General features: G+C 41.6%; 1 protein-coding gene across 1 annotated transcript in view; it reads right to left on the bottom strand.

The window, feature by feature from the left end:
* The window catches only part of npepps (aminopeptidase puromycin sensitive), a 29,031-nt gene that overhangs the window by 7,954 nt on the left and 5,329 nt on the right, over positions 1–15,748 (bottom strand). The window contains exons 2-16 of the mRNA XM_080462843.1: positions 15,551–15,635; positions 15,326–15,403; positions 13,717–13,838; positions 11,350–11,457; positions 8,519–8,719; positions 8,333–8,429; positions 8,206–8,239; positions 6,759–6,873; positions 5,763–5,927; positions 5,542–5,646; positions 5,402–5,462; positions 5,214–5,323; positions 4,888–4,951; positions 4,662–4,801; positions 1,505–1,639 (exon numbers count right to left, since the gene is read on the bottom strand). Coding sequence (XP_080318969.1) covers positions 1,505–1,639; positions 4,662–4,801; positions 4,888–4,951; positions 5,214–5,323; positions 5,402–5,462; positions 5,542–5,646; positions 5,763–5,927; positions 6,759–6,873; positions 8,206–8,239; positions 8,333–8,429; positions 8,519–8,719; positions 11,350–11,457; positions 13,717–13,838; positions 15,326–15,403; positions 15,551–15,635 — 1,620 coding nt within the window. The remainder of the gene's footprint in view (positions 1–1,504; positions 1,640–4,661; positions 4,802–4,887; positions 4,952–5,213; positions 5,324–5,401; positions 5,463–5,541; positions 5,647–5,762; positions 5,928–6,758; positions 6,874–8,205; positions 8,240–8,332; positions 8,430–8,518; positions 8,720–11,349; positions 11,458–13,716; positions 13,839–15,325; positions 15,404–15,550; positions 15,636–15,748) is intronic.

Below are 15,748 nucleotides of genomic sequence, written 5' to 3'. Positions count from 1 at the left end.
AACAAACAGGTGTGATTAACACCATCCCGACATTTATGACTGGATCTAACCACTGCATGACCATTCCTCCAATTAGTCATTGATTCAAACTATGATTGTTGGGTAATAAACTGTGTAAATGTGTGTTAGAGCTTCAGATTGCACAAGAGTTTGAAGGTGTGGCAGGACGTCTGCATTCTTCTCCTCCTGTGAACTTTTCCACTGCTTTCAATGTGACTTTAACGTGTGGAGGATCCAGACTTTGTGTGGAGAAGAAAATTATTCTGTAACCTGCAGACTGCCTACAATCACAGTTAATGATCACATTAATTGTTTTCAGATACGAGAATTAAAAAAGAACATATCCGCCAACAAAGTTGCAATTTTGGGGTAGATTGTGATGACACAATACACAGAAACAACATAATATTCTGGAAAATTTACAGTGAAAATCAAGATATCCTAAAGGTCACGAAATACTCCGTCTCCATGGAAAACACTACTTTTCTGAAATGCTGCTCTGTGCATGCGCACCATGGCTGTAGAAAATTGTTCTTCTGCTTGTTTTCAAAATGCTGTCATGTAAACGGCAAACTTGTCTGAAACAAAAAAGCATTTTCACTTGAAACGGGTCGATTTGTAGGAGTATGAATGCCGCTATCCACATGTTTTTTTGCGTGTGGATAACAACCATATAGAAAAGTATTTCTCATTATGTTTGCAAATGAACCCTGGTGCAGATTAATTAAAGTCCAATAGGAATGTGAACACAGGTCGGAACAAAGGAGCTGCAAGCAGACCACACACAGGAAGGGACAGACTTCAAGCAGTCCATCACAACTCGATAACAAATAAAAAATAAACACACAATAATACAACCGCACTTGTACAGACTGTTTTCCCAACACCTAAAATGTGTTTTGTTTGACATTTCAAACCTTGCATGCAGACGCAGTGTTTGTTTTGGAGATGCACAAGTGTACCAAACTTCAGTATGAACTTTCCTTTTTTTCTTCACCTCAGACAACTGAGCTTTTCTGCTGAAGAATCCTACTTCTTGTTCACTCTCGCTGAAACAAAGTGGTGCAGAGTCCGTACAATCACTCTGAACCACGTGCTGCTCACATTATTCACAGCTGAAATACCTAAGCTGAAGGTGTACTTGTATTAAATACACTTGTGCAGATTGTTTTCAATTATTAAAGCAGGGCCTTGTTTGCTTCCTCCACTCTCTCTTTCCTCTCCTATTCCGCACCGAGGGTTGGTTTACAGAAAGGAGTGGACTTCCTTTCAAGCACCGAGTCTTTCTAAGCTGCAACACAACTTGTTTTGAAAAGGGAAATGACTGTTTTATTGTTTAACAGCCTGTAAGTTGACCTGTGTGTGCTCCAAGTACTGCTGAAGGTGAAAATTGTGCTAGAACAACTTCTTTATGAACACAGATCAACATCTGAGGGAGAGAAGGCGAGTCTTCAAGTGGACGTGAGGTTATGGATAGAGCTGTGCGAGGCGAGGAGAGACTTACGAGGGAGAAGAGGTCGTTCTGCAGGCCGAGTCGGTCCACTGGCTGTAGGCTGAGGTCTCTGATGCCCGGGAGCAGACTTTCCAGCATGGACGAGCTGTACTGAATGCGGTAAAAGCCCACAGTGCCGGGGTTGATCTGTGAATGGAGGTGGGTCAGGCTGTGAGAGAAACTTAGCTTATCGTCGCAAGTTTCCTGCTTTGCACGGCTTCAAGCAGCATCACGACTCCTGCAGTGGTCCAGAAATTAATTGTGCTGCCCATAAATCCCTCAAAACACTTCAAATCTTTAAGTAGGTCAACTGTAGAGTGTGTCTGGACCCAACTATATGAAACAATAACACCCTGAAATGGTCACGTTTCCACCTGAAGCAGTTGATTGAAGCTACCTCAAGTTGCGCAGACAGAAATTTGCCTCAAAACTGTAATCAAATCAAAATAAATCATTCGTTGGGAAATGGATTGTGTTACTTCAACATCAGGTTAGAAGTCACATCACAAAAACAAAAGGAAAAAATAACCAATAACAAAGTTAACAGTGCAGACGTGATGGTAAGAAAAGAAACGCAGCTCAGTCTCTGCCAGGGGAAAATAGTTGTAGAAGAAATCAAGCATTAAGATTATTTACTGAAGTGTTTGTACCTCGCTCAAATCATCCAGTTATCGCAATATTAAGGTATATGTTAACTTAATATTGTGCAGCCTCAGTGCTCACTAAAGAAGACCCGTTTCCATTTCTTTTAAGACATGCAGCTCTAACGCAGGCGTGTCAAACATAAGGCTTGTGGGCCAAAACAGGCCCACCTGAGGCTCCAAACCGGCCAAACCACCAAGCAAAAAGAAAACATTGGTTTATAAACAAATTAAAGACAAAGGAGTAGTGGAAACAACACAACATTGACACCTGAGCAAGACATCAATAACGATGTAATAAAAGCTAGTGACCTCTTTTTCAAACTGGCCTCAAAGCCATGCTGTTAAGGGGAAGTTGTAAAAACACGCAGAATGCAACAGCCATAGGAGAAGTTTTCTGGACCTCTCACTGTATTTTACACCGGAAGGTTTCATTAAAATTGGCTTCAGGTTGAGATTTTAGTACCTTTTGGTGATAATTGTTTGAGTTTTGCCAAAATGCAGACTTTTTAAATACGTATACTCCACGTCACAACAACAAACATTTTAAAGTTTTAATTTATAGGATAGTATGGCACTATTTTACCAGTCTGGCACACTCAACCTGAATTTGGACTGTATGTGGAACCAGAACTAACATGTCTTTGACACCCCTGCTCTAAACTGAAGCCTCATCACGTTCTGTCAGCATCACCTGCAGAAAGGCTGATTCATTTAGTTAATCAGAAAAATGTTAGAGACAGAAACATCTGCTGATATCCAACAAGTCCTGTCTTGCTCATTCACACTCTGAAATGACCAAAACAAAGGTTTAATGAGACAGCAGTGAGGCAGTCGTCCCTCTGAGAGCACACTAGGAGAAACCTGCAGAGACTCCAGTTAACTGATGAGACCAGACCTTCTTCTGGTTCACTGCCATCTCACCGGGGGATTTTCCACCGGAAAGAACCAGGGGCTAGTTTGGAGCCAGGGCCAGACTTAGTACCAGTTCTTTGTCTTTCCACCGCCAAAGCCCCAGCCAATCAGAGGCTAAACAGGAGCTAAGCTGGCTCCACATCATTGCTGGGCTCAGGAATAAAGCAAGTCGGATGTGAAAAAACACCAATAGAGCAACGAGGAGACGTAATGTTTTCTCGCTCTTTGATCTGCATCCGAGGTTCAGGCCAAACTAGATGGAGCGACCCGGACCAAACCGATGAATACAGTCCGTCTTATCGTTCCTGTATACGCGCTGCCGGCACTACATTGGTGAAATCGGTGACGTATCACCTTCTGAAGTGACGCGCTGACGTAGGTCTCACTTGGCTCCGTTGACAATAGAAAAACAACCGGTTCTTTGGCGGTGTTCATTTAGGAACGGGCTCTGGCACTGGCCCTGAACTAGCACCTGGTTCTTTTGGTGAAAAAGCCATAACTGTGAACCTTTTTCTTGTTCGTTCTTCTCAGGACATTCACTTGTATTACGATTGTGAAATTTTTCGCTTGTTGCAATTGTTTAGGTAGGATTAATTTCAGGATTAGCCACAGATCAGGAGGAAAACGTCACTTCTCAGCATTCTGCCATAACCCAAAGGCCGACTGTGACCCTTTCGCAGGCCGGTTCTGGCCCATGGTCCACATATTTGACAACTCTAGGCTCATCTAACGTGACCTGAAATATTCACTTTATTTTAAGGTCGGGGACTCACGGAGTCAGAATAAATGTTATGGCCCTGTGTGTCATAAGAATCAATGAGAAGCCAGTGTGAGATTATACATTAATGTGTGGAAATGTACTCCTATTATTAATGTACGTATAATTAAAACACGGTCTGTGTTTAATATCCATGTGTCTCCCTGATCATTCAAACTGTGAGGCAGTGCCGAGTACGATGACAGAAAAAATTAAGAACACACTCCTCCCTCCCGTCTTCGGTACACAGCTCCAGAGATTTGTCCTGTTCAAACCTTTAGTACAGACAACTTTTTTGCATTTTGCTCGTTTAACTTTTAAATCTTCTTTATACAGTACATCGCCATCTGTCTGCAAACTAGACATTAGTGGGGCGAACGTGCAGCTGGTTGCAGGCAGGCGATACAATTGGGAAACGTATTTACTCTAAAAAAAACAAATAATTTAAAGCAAAAAGCTATATCAATATAAACAATATTGTATTCTTCAATATTGAATTCTAGGGAAATCTTTATATATAGTTTTTGTATGGACAAAGATGGACATTCAAACAGAAGAATGATGTGATGCTCTGCTCAGCCATGGTTTAATTCTGATATTTTCAAGCTGAAAGAATCATTCAGGTGAATTGACTGGAGGTAAAAAGATGTTTTGCCAGAACAAACATCAGTAGCATAGTTCTTTATCAATGCTTAGCGTAAAAGTATTTAACCGTAATATCTAAATGTCATCAGTGTAACAAGTTACCAAAAGGTGACCCCCTGTTCTATAAAGGGTCAAAAGAGCAAAAGTGCATTTGGGAACATGCAGAAGCCACTAATGATTTGGACAATTGACTGTCTGCTGCTGGTCTCACCTTGACCCACTGGTCTGGACTGACAGCGTTCAGGGTGATGGAGGTCTCCGGTCTGTCCAGCAGAACCTTGAGTTTGGTGCATTTGGGGTCCTCACTGGTACAAATGCTGATGGGGACCATCCAGTTGGGGCAGTCCTCACCTTTCCCACAGAAAACATCAACCATTAGAAGCTACATTCTAACCTTTTCACCAACAAACAGCACTGCAGCTTCAATACACACTCACCATTATGTGGTCCGCTGGCACAGAATTTTTTCTGAGATAGCTTGAGGACGCGGTCGTCACCTTGCTATGAAAAACAAAGCCGTCAGACAAACAGGCCCAGTGCAGCTGTAAAGTGAACATCAGGTCAATTCTTCTAGATAATCTCACAGCTAATCCTTTTATTTCTATCCTGTAATCACTGGCACGATTCAGCATGTGTAGGAACCATAACAACTCCTCGGCTGTTTATTACATCTACAATTCTGTAGCCATAATAGCAATATAAATCCAGACGTTCTCTTCTTAGGAGGGTTAAACCAGAGGAGTACCGTTGGGTTGTGGCTCACCTGTTCCTGGTCAACAACTATAATCGGGAAGCCCATTTGCTTAGTCCACGAGCTCATGACTGCAGCGATGGGTTTCCCGCTGGCCTGTTCCAGACAGTCCCAGAGGTCCTCTGAGAAAAAGAGACCCAATTAGAAGACCAAAGAAACCAAATACCTTCATTTGCAAAATGTTTCTGTCCTTTTCTTACCTGTCGATGCATTTTTATTTTGGAACTTCAAAAGATAGGCGTTCATTCCTTTCCTAAAGTCCTGCAAAAGAAAGATGAGAGAGGTGAACTTCTATCGACAGAAAGCACCGAGGTGAAGTCAGGTGAGTGTGTCCACTAACCTCGTCTCCTATGTAGTTGTGCAACATGCGGATCACAGAGGCTCCTTTGCTGTAGGAGATGGCATCAAATATTTCATCTACCTCTGATGGATGGCCCACGTTCACCTGGAGATCACGAAACAAAATGTTTTACTGTTAAAACCATAGAAGTCTGTCTGTTGATGACACAACACTCTGTGTTCTGTGTCTGGTGAACGTGGAGCTGAAAGGACGGAGCTCACCTCGATGGGGTGGCTGCTGTCCAGCGCGTCCAGGTCGAGGGCGCGAGTGTAGTCGGCTGAAACGAACTGGGTCCAAATCTCGTACTCTGGGAAGCAATGGTCCACGCACAGATACTCGATCCAGGATGCAAAACCCTCATTAAGCCACAGATGGGTCCACCATTCCTGCACAAACACAGAAAATCACGCTTCTTCCATACTGTGATCTCTCTATGACAATATCCCCAAATAACAGCTACAAAATCAAAGAAATGACAGTGATCTATTAAAACTAACAAACACATGCACGACACGGGCTCAAACAACGGTCTGCAACCTTTATGACCAAAAGAGACATTTTTGTGATTTTCCACCAAATTCAGATTTAGCTTGAGCCACAAAACATGTTGAACCTTTAAAATGAGGCAGACAACGTTCCTGATGTTTCATATATACACAGTAGGTTTAAAACGCGTACAAAAAGCCATCTTTTGTTGCATTAATGAAGTTTCAATTACAATTTAGGATGGTCAATATTTCATTAGATTTTCTGCTGTTTTGTACCTGATTCTAGAGGATTCATCCTTCTTTTCCATTTATCAGACAATTTTGACATTTTAGAATAAGAAAGTTGAAAATCAAATAAGACAGAAGCAAAAATCAAACACGTAATTTCTAAATATTAATATTTACAAGGCTTAACGGAGACTAATATCATCATAGAAGAGTGAAATTAACTAAAACAAAGCAAACACTTTGAGGAGTTTTAGAGTTTTATGGCCGCAGGAAAAATATATTATCTTAACCTTCCTGCTTTTATTCCTATAGAAACTAATAATTTGAGCATTTGTTTTCCCATTGTAGTTATTGTGCCTCTTTCCAAAGCCCTTTTTATCCAAGAGATAAGCCATTTTGAAAATGACTTTGGTGTGTAAATAAAATAAAAAGAAGACTAACAAACGGACCAAAGAGACACAGGTTGCAGACCCCTGGGTTAAAACGACTCAAACAGTTTACCATGGTGACAAGGTTCCCGAACCACTGGTGGGCGAGTTCATGTCCGACCACCAGCGCCACCCACTGCCTGGAGGACGAGCAGGAGTTCTTGGGGTCGATGAGCAGCGCCGTCTCCCTGGAAGACAAAGAGACGGCTGAAGGAGACGACGGCACCTCCTCCCTCCCTCCACCGGCTGTGCTGCTCATTATCAAAACCTGCGTCCCACTGCTACGCGCTGGTCACATACCAGATCAGCACCTAACAGGTGGCGGCTCATCCGGCTGAGTCGCCAAGCAATTAAAAAGCCATCAGAGACGTCAACTGAAAACAGACACAGCAGCAGCGAGAGCCGCTTCATTTCAAAGTCACTGAAAGCTGCGCGGCAGCACTTAGAGGCAGATTATTTCCATAACTGTTATGGCCCTGAAATAATCTCACAGTTTCAGAGTATATTCACATTGATGCTTTTGGAAAGACACTAAAAAGTAGGGACTCGTGGACAAATAGAATATCGGTGGGTTGAGATATTTGTTATATTCAGTGTTATCTGGTTACTTTTCTAAACTCTGTTTATCGATCAAAGAAAAACGAAAATCGAGATGTGTCAAATGATTTTGTTGAAATATGATCCAATCAGCTGAAAGAGAAAATATTACAAAGCTAGTCTAAAATTAAGAAGAAGTTCATGAAAACAGCCTGTTTTTTGTTTATTCTCTACATATCTGCGAGCTCATATAAACACAAGGACAAAGCTACTCAGCTTTTCATGAACCACTCACCAAAATCCTGAATGACCGACTCTCCGAATTGTCCTTGAACGCCTCTTCGCACAGATTATTTTTCTGCTCATTCACTGCTGTTAAACACACTCCCAATGGAGGAAAACTATGATTTGGTCCACAATTAAGCTAAATAAACGATACTTAGAAGTTGCTTTTGACAATGTCGAAGATGTAATAACGTCAATTAATCTGGGAAATTGCCGGTCTTGTTACCTTTCTTAACTCAACTTTATAGAAATTCCTATCATGACGTTTACAATCTGGCACAGCTTCAATTTGCATGTTCAATCAAACTGCTGGAAAAAGAGATTAATATAATTTCTCGGATAAGAAAAAGCCAACAAAAATCACCCGACGCGTTGTATTACGTTCAAAGAACAGATTGGACATATTGTAGCTCCTGTGACAGGATTTCTTCGGCCTATGAAGAAACGTAACTGGTATTAATATGAAATTTAATGTTTAGTTACATTGAAAGAATACAGAAAAGACTATTAATGGCCACAGCCAGCAATAACTGAGGACGGTTCATTATTGTATGAGATGTAATACCAGTAATATCATGAACTACATAAGAACACACAGCCCTAATTTCCAGGTCTAATAATGTCAGAATGCAGATGCATGATGTTTGTTCATTTTCTTTACGCATTGATGGTGCTGCTTGAAGAGCGTTTAAATGTACCTGTAGGTAACAAGGCCCCAGTTTTCCATGGCACCTGAATAAGAAGATAAAATATAAGTTTCACTCTCAATTGGACTATTTTCTGTTCAAATCTCACATGTTTGAGTGTGAATTCACGATTACTCACCAGCAGCAAAATCAGCAATAGCTATTAGGTCAATTTTAGGCAACGGATAAGGAACACTGAAGTAGTCTTTGTAGAAAGGTAGGGTCTTCGTTGCAACCTGGAGAAAAGTGAACACAGTTAAACATGAGATGAATTTTCTACTCCGTGTTCAGTTCGAGTTCTCAGAGTGGAGCCGATGCTGCTCACCTCCAGGGCAAACTTCCCCTGCTCCGCCTTCCCGACCGGCGTGTACACGCGTACCATTACTCCATCCGACGACTGACTCTCCACATAGTCGTATTCCCCGATGACGAAAGCTACAAGGTAGGTGGACATGATGGGCGTGGTGGCGAATTTAACTTCCACGAGGTTTTCGTCCTCTGGGTATGGCTTTCGATCAATGACATTCTGCAGAGCGGAGCGACAGTGAAGCACATCAGAGCGTTATTTCCAACATTTATTTCTCCGGTGCAGCCCGTTGTCATATCTGCTGTAAACAAACAAAAGTCAAAAGTACCCTGCCTGAGGGGAAAATATTTATGATCCCCAAGTGTGGTGCAAATATCCTGATCCAGGTGCAGTTGGAGGACGTCCCCAGTGGAGCTGAAAGGACATTTCTTTACGAAGAGGTTAAATCCTCTGTGGTGGATTAAACTTCTTTAACTGCTGGTGGCGCTAAAACAACCAACCCCTGGTCACAGTCTATGATCGGAATCAACAAACTCACAAAATAAAGTCCTGAGTGGTTTCTCAAGTCTGCTTTAGAAATTAGAGAGAATCTGAATAGTTTAATAATCCCACTGGGAATTGACTGACTTTGTAAAGCAAGCAGAAGCAGCCTCCCCATCATTTCTGGTGCCCACCCCCACCCACCACTTACATGCTGAAAACGGTTGCATGAAAGGATGTTTACAATTCAGTGAAAGCTGCTAAACAAACAAAGTTAACGTCTCAGGACATTTTCACTTCCGCAGGCTGAGACCATTACAAACATCCTGAAAACACATTACAGTTTCATTATTCCAAGAAGGCTCGGGAGGATGTAAAACTTTGGGAAACCCCTCTGCGACATAACCAAACGGAGGAAAACGACTCAGAGGAGTGAACCATTCAGGTCCTGAAAAACACTCCAGTATGTTTCATGATGAAGCAACTCTGGGCAACAATCAAATCCACCCACACATCAGGCCCACTTGAAGAACCCAAAAGGATCTAGCGCCATCCAACACGGATAGAAACTTCACCTGCTCAGCACCTAGAGCTGGGCAATAGATCAATATTAGCTTAAAATTCAATATTGAAAAATACAGAATTTATAGGTTTTTGCATTAAAATCGTAGTTTGAAAAGTCGTTACGATTCACTGTCTCTTGTCTATCTGCCTCACACTCCTCCTGCAGCCCCAAGTTTTCACACAGACGCAACATTGTGACGTACAAAGACGACGTAAAAATTGAAGAGGCTCTGCTGATTTCAACCATCCAACGTTGAATCTGCAGAAATGTAAAATGTTCTGCCTCAGAGAGTCAATATTGAACACAGAGCGCGCTTTAATTATATATAAATCAACAATTGGAGTAAATTTCCACACATTAATGTAGAATCTCACACTGACTTCTCATTGAATTTTTTAACACATTGTGCCATAAAGTTTAATCAGACTTGGTGAGATCCCCGAACTTAAAATAAGGTGAACGTTTCAGGTCATGTTAGATGAACCGCAATCTGTATCAAACATATGGTCCATGGGCCAGAACCGGGACGCCAGACGGTCCAGTCCGGCCTGTGAGAGGACAAATGCAGATAGTGGAGTTATTGTTGCATATCTTTAGTTGCAACAGTATTGAAAGAGACATTGCACTGTATTTTGCACCAGGATACATAGTTTGATATTGGCATGATGATGAAATTGTACTTATTTTGAAGATATTAATTTCTGTGGATATATTCTTATTTGCACTAAAACATTGAGATTTGTTGAGGTATGTGTATTATTGTTCAGTCATTTCAGTGGTCGGACCTTCTCCGGCTTCTCCTTAAACTAAAATTTTTGTTTGACTCTAAACTCTACAAACAGCTTTTTAATACATGATACGTTTTTTCACCATTTTTCTGTAGAATTCACGTTTATTTTGTGCAGCTGGTGGTTCATCAAAGTGCCTGTCTTGCAGTTTGTTTGCGACATTGACCCGGAATTGTCTTTGTGGCAAAACTTGGCAAGAAAAACACTCTTGAGTTTATATCGTATTTCACGCTTTTGAGAAAAAATATGGCGATAGGATTTTTCTGGGCCACATCGCCCATCGTGCTTCCTCAATGTTGATCTGACCTTTCTATAGTAAAAGTAAATCTTCATTCAGCGCACAGTATCCACGGTCAACCCCAGTTCTGGATTGTTTTGAACTGGACTTCAAAGGTCGACGTATACTTGCAGAGGAAATAAATTGCAGAGAAAAGGTCAGGAGAGAGACTGAGCGGCCTCAGTCTCACGCAGCACTTCCATCACAACCACTCCAACTTTTCACTACCTCTGATACAATCACATCCGTTACATGTGTGGACATTTCCCTCCTCCCTGATAAAAGCCTGTTCTGGAGAAGGCTGTGAAAACACAGATTGCACCCGGAGCCGTCAGGCTGCGCTTATGTCATTCACATTCAGTCGTCAGGAGGAACCAAATTTAGCTTCTCCATCACGGCCCAGACGAGGAGAGTTATCCCGGAGCGTCGCTGTTGTTGGAAATGATCCGAGCCAGATGAGGTTTTCTGATGCGATTCAGCTGCCTTCTTTTCCGATTACTCCCGACTGATAATGTGAGATGAACTCGGGACGTTTTCCTCTTTCTGAATGTACGCTGGTTACGTTTCACAGGGAGATGAATCTAATACTAACCGGACGACGACGCAGTGACTGTCTGCCCTCTTATGTAATGCAACAAAGAGAAAAGAGAGGGAGGAGAAAGGAGGACAGACAGACGCACACACAGAGGGGAGAGTGACTCAGACATGGGGAGCTCTGGAGTGAACATGTGACACGTACCATATTTGACAAGGCTACTCGGTCCTTGGGAACTATCAGGGTGATGTCAAAGGTGGCTTTGATAGCTGGCTCGTCCCAACAGGGGAAAGCTCTGCGAGCGTCGGTGGCCTGGAGGAGGAGGAGGAGGAGAAAGAGGAAGAGGAGGGTCAGAGGGGAAGAAGAGGACATAAAGAGAAAGTCTGTGCAGGAGCCCGGAGAGTTCTCTAGTCGCAGAAAGCATCGGAACAAAGGTTCAGCTGGTCGGTGCAGTTTCACCTGCTGTCCTTCACTTTTAATCCAGCAAAACCCAAACAAGCTCACAAAAGGAGGCAGAGATCAACCAGGAGAAGCACTCAAGGAGGAAAAACTACATTATGAGCTGAGAAAAGATGGTTTCTAAATTTTTGACCGATTTAGTTTCACATTTACTCATCAAATTTCTAAGGCAGAATTTGGAAGTAAAACATCTAGTTTTTCTGATTGTATTTTTTCTCTCTGTACTAAACATAGTTCAGATTGATGGGAAATTAGCGCCACAATAAAAAAAAAAAGGCCCAAAATAGTGGATCCAGAAATCTTTAATTATTTCTCCGAAATTGACAGACTTGGTGGAAAAAAAAAAATCAAAGTCTGTCAATTCTAAGATTAAAGTCAGAATTTTTTTTTTTTTTTTAAAGACTGGTCTTTACAAATAATTTCTAAATCATGGTGTCAACCTTTAAACTTTTTCTTTGTTTGGTGAAAATATTTTCATCACGTATAGTCACACAACACAACAAAGTGACTACAATCTCAACATGAGGCCAATTTTAAGGAAACGTTTCGGTCAGTTAAATGGCAAAAAAAAAAAAACATCTGCTACAACTGTTACATTATGCATGTTTTTTACAAACTCCTCCTGACAGCATGGCTTTCAGGCCATTGATAGTTTGCCAGCCGTCATAGCAGCATCACCAATATCTCATCTCGGGTCTCAGTGTTGTGTTGTGGCCGCTACTCCTTTTTTTCTTCTACTTTTTATTGAACTTTATAACAAACATTCTGCAAACAACTGGTACACAATGGATGTGTCCGCTACTCTCAAGAAATTTCTTTGTGAAAAATTCAAAGAAAACATTGGATTTTTTCAAATTTGCTTGGTAGTTTGGCGGGCCGGATTGGAGCCTCTTGCGGGCCGGTTTTGGCCCACGGGCCTTATGTGTGACACAGCTGGTTTTTAAAATGTTTTCATCAAGAAAATTCAATAATGACCTAAAAACAGGCCATTTGATAAAATGAAATCTTTCATGCGATTATCTTTTTTTCTCTTGACTCCTTTTCCTTGTACATGTGTTCCTATAAACTTGGGCCTTGGTTATTTATCGTCTCCTTGGTTGAATCAGATCGACTGGGCTCGGTCACACAGTGTAGAAGACGTAGCTCTCTTTATCCAATGACAGGAACAGCATGAACTTATGAAACCTCTTGGATAAGAGGAAAAACGTCTTAAGACATACGACTGAGACTCGACTGCTTTACATTAACATGCTTTGTGTGTTTTATCAGGCGTTTATGATTTATGCCTTGTTTTTGTAGTTTATTCTTTTCTCCCTTTTCCTCTTCCGTTTCATTTCCTCCAAACAGCCGACGGTGAGAGCGTGAACGAATGCTAATATATGACGAACTTGAATGTTTACATGGTACTATTCTGTGAGCGCATGTGTAGGTGCTTGAGTTTTTATTTGTTTTATCTTGGTTCTTGTCTCAGATCATAACTTTGGGCTGTCCTTTGTTCTTTCCTCGTCTCTCTCAGCCTTGAGCGTCTTTGTTACTTTGCCTTGTTGGTTTGCTACAAACTTCGGAATGTTTTCAGTATATTTTCTTACCGTTTTAATTTTTCATGGAGGTAAAAGTAAATTACTACTACAGTGCTGGATATTCCGGTCATAATAATCAGCATACCTTTAAACAATCTTTTTAAATCAAGTTGATTGTATTTTTTGTTTTTGGCCTCATTATGTTATTGCTCGTTTTTGTTGTTGTCAAACAGCTCTGTGGTTTTTATGGATAATATATTAATTATTGCTGCGCAGTGTGTTAAATATAGTATCTTCTTATCATTTGTATCCTGGAGTTCCTTAAACACACGAGGATATTCTTTGATTTCTCAGTTCATTTCTTGACTGAATGAAGGCTTCGCTGTGAATGAATTATCCAGCTGAAGAGCTGATGACTGAGTGGACTGACCTGCTTTCAATTTCTATGAAATAACACAGAGCAGCACTTTCTCACTCTACATGGAAATAGTACAAATGTGTAAGGTGGCTTTAAACACCAAAACCAGCCACATAATGGTTCTGTGTTTTCCCAGAAGAGCGTCTCCTGTCGGCCCTGAGGCCGTCCACTCACCTCAAACTGTGTGACGGCAGCGTAGCGGATCTCCCCTGCCGGAGCTGTGTATTTACTTCTGTAGAATCCTTTCATTTTGTCGTTCAGCTCCCCCACAAAGTCGATCTTCAACGTGCCGGAGCCTGGGGAGGTGGCACAGAGAGAGAGAGAGAGAGAGAGAGAGAGAGAGAGAGAGAGAGAGAGTGGAATGTTTGTTGAAATCACAATCAAAGAGGGGAAATGAATGGTTGTCCACATGAGGTCCGGGGGATGCCACAAATCAGAAGGGAGAAGGCGGTGTTTGCATCTTAGCACATGACAAAGAAAACCAGAAGGAGAAACTCTCTAGAACCAAAAGCAGACCTTTGAAAGTGTCCAGGTGCACATCTTTTTTTTTTGGGGGGGGGGGGGGGGGGGGGGGGGGGGGTCACAGCTTTACTCAGGCCCTGTTTACATGATAATGTTTGCAACCGTTTCATTGCATCTGCCTCCATCTTGTCATGACCCCCAGTCCATATTCTCTTGAGAGTTTTATAGTTGACAGTCACCGTAATAAGAATCCAACTGCACCGTCTGTCCATTTGAATGTCTGTGTGCTCCCATTGTTAATGTTTACAGTGTATCATTCTCTGCTTGTGTGGTTTCATAACAAAAACAAAAAACAGCACCCACTAGTGGCCCAACATGAAAACTACATTGTTTTCAGTGTATCTGCCATTTCCCTGGAAACAGACGTCATTTTCAAAACGTTGCCGGGCAAACGTGAAACTTTTCTGAAATGAAGCTGCAAAATGTGGGTCAAAATGTTTCCTTTGACAAGCCAGTGCCCGTGTTCACGAATCGTCTCAGAGAGCTCCTAGCTTAGCCTAAAAAATCCTAGCAAGGAAGAAAGCAAAAAGCGCTCTGTGTTCCTAGTAATGAACCGATTAAATATCTTGGGCTGAATTAACTAACCCTAACCCAACAAACCTTATTCCTGCTGGATCGAGCAGGTAGCGTGTCATTAAATTATTGTCGTTAAACCTACAGAGAACATCTTTCTATCATCTTGTTTGTTTAAGAAACTTTTAGGCTGCTTAAAAGTCCTCCTCACTCGTTTTAGCGGTTTTCCACCTTAGGAGCTCTCTTAGGGCTTAAGATGCTTTGTGAATTACTTTTATCTTAGTAAGGGAAAATACTAAGAAAAATCTTAAAATTCGAGGAATTCTAAGATTTATTTATTTATTTATTTATTTTTTAAGAGTGAGGTCACTAAGAGCAACTTTTAGCCTTAGGATGCTTTGTGAATAGGGGCACTGATTTTTTAGTGCGGGTTAATATTTGAGACCCCTGGTGTCGAGTTTCAACCTCAGTTCTCTTAAATTTATAAATAGAGCTTTAAGGATGGTGGACTGACTGGATTAACTTCTTCTGGAGGTGTTGTTTGTTTTGAGGTTCAGAAGTGACTCTATAGATAGCAAATCCCTGGAATGAAGTGTACAGATGTGGATCCCTGAACTCAAACTAAATGTGTTGTACCGCTGGTACCAAGCTTTACTCATGGCCAAATACACACAATGTGAATTTACAGACTGAAAGCGTCTATATACTAGGATGTTGCTGCTGTGAGTGGGGAAAAGCTTGTCCTCACCTTTCTGTAGAGCACTGGGAAATGACAGTGTGACTTTCTCGTCTTCATTTTGATAGTTGAAACCTGTAGCATTAATTTCTGAAGAATGAGAAAAAGAGAAAACATAGCTGTGAAATATACGTAATGTAGACTTTCACAAAGCTGAAACAAGGTTAGAAATAAACAGAGATGCCGACTGATGAAGAATAGAGAGGTGAGTGAAGGCTGGAGGAGCCGGACGCTCACCTTCTCCTCCCTCCGGTGCAAAGGAAGCTGTGATGATGTCGATGTCGGCGCAGTTCATCACAATCTGATTTGTGGCTTGTGTAACCTGTAAATATGAACACAAAACAGCTTAACTTACACTGGGACAAGCCGAGCGGCACCACTTGGACAAATCCAAGTTTAAGAGTTGAGACTGGCTCAAATCTCCTTCCAACATTT

The sequence above is a fragment of the Lipophrys pholis genome, assembly GCF_963383615.2.
Source record: "Lipophrys pholis genome assembly, chromosome: 5".
NCBI lineage: Eukaryota > Metazoa > Chordata > Actinopteri > Blenniiformes > Blenniidae > Lipophrys > Lipophrys pholis.
This window is presented reverse-complemented; position numbering and strand designations above follow the sequence as displayed.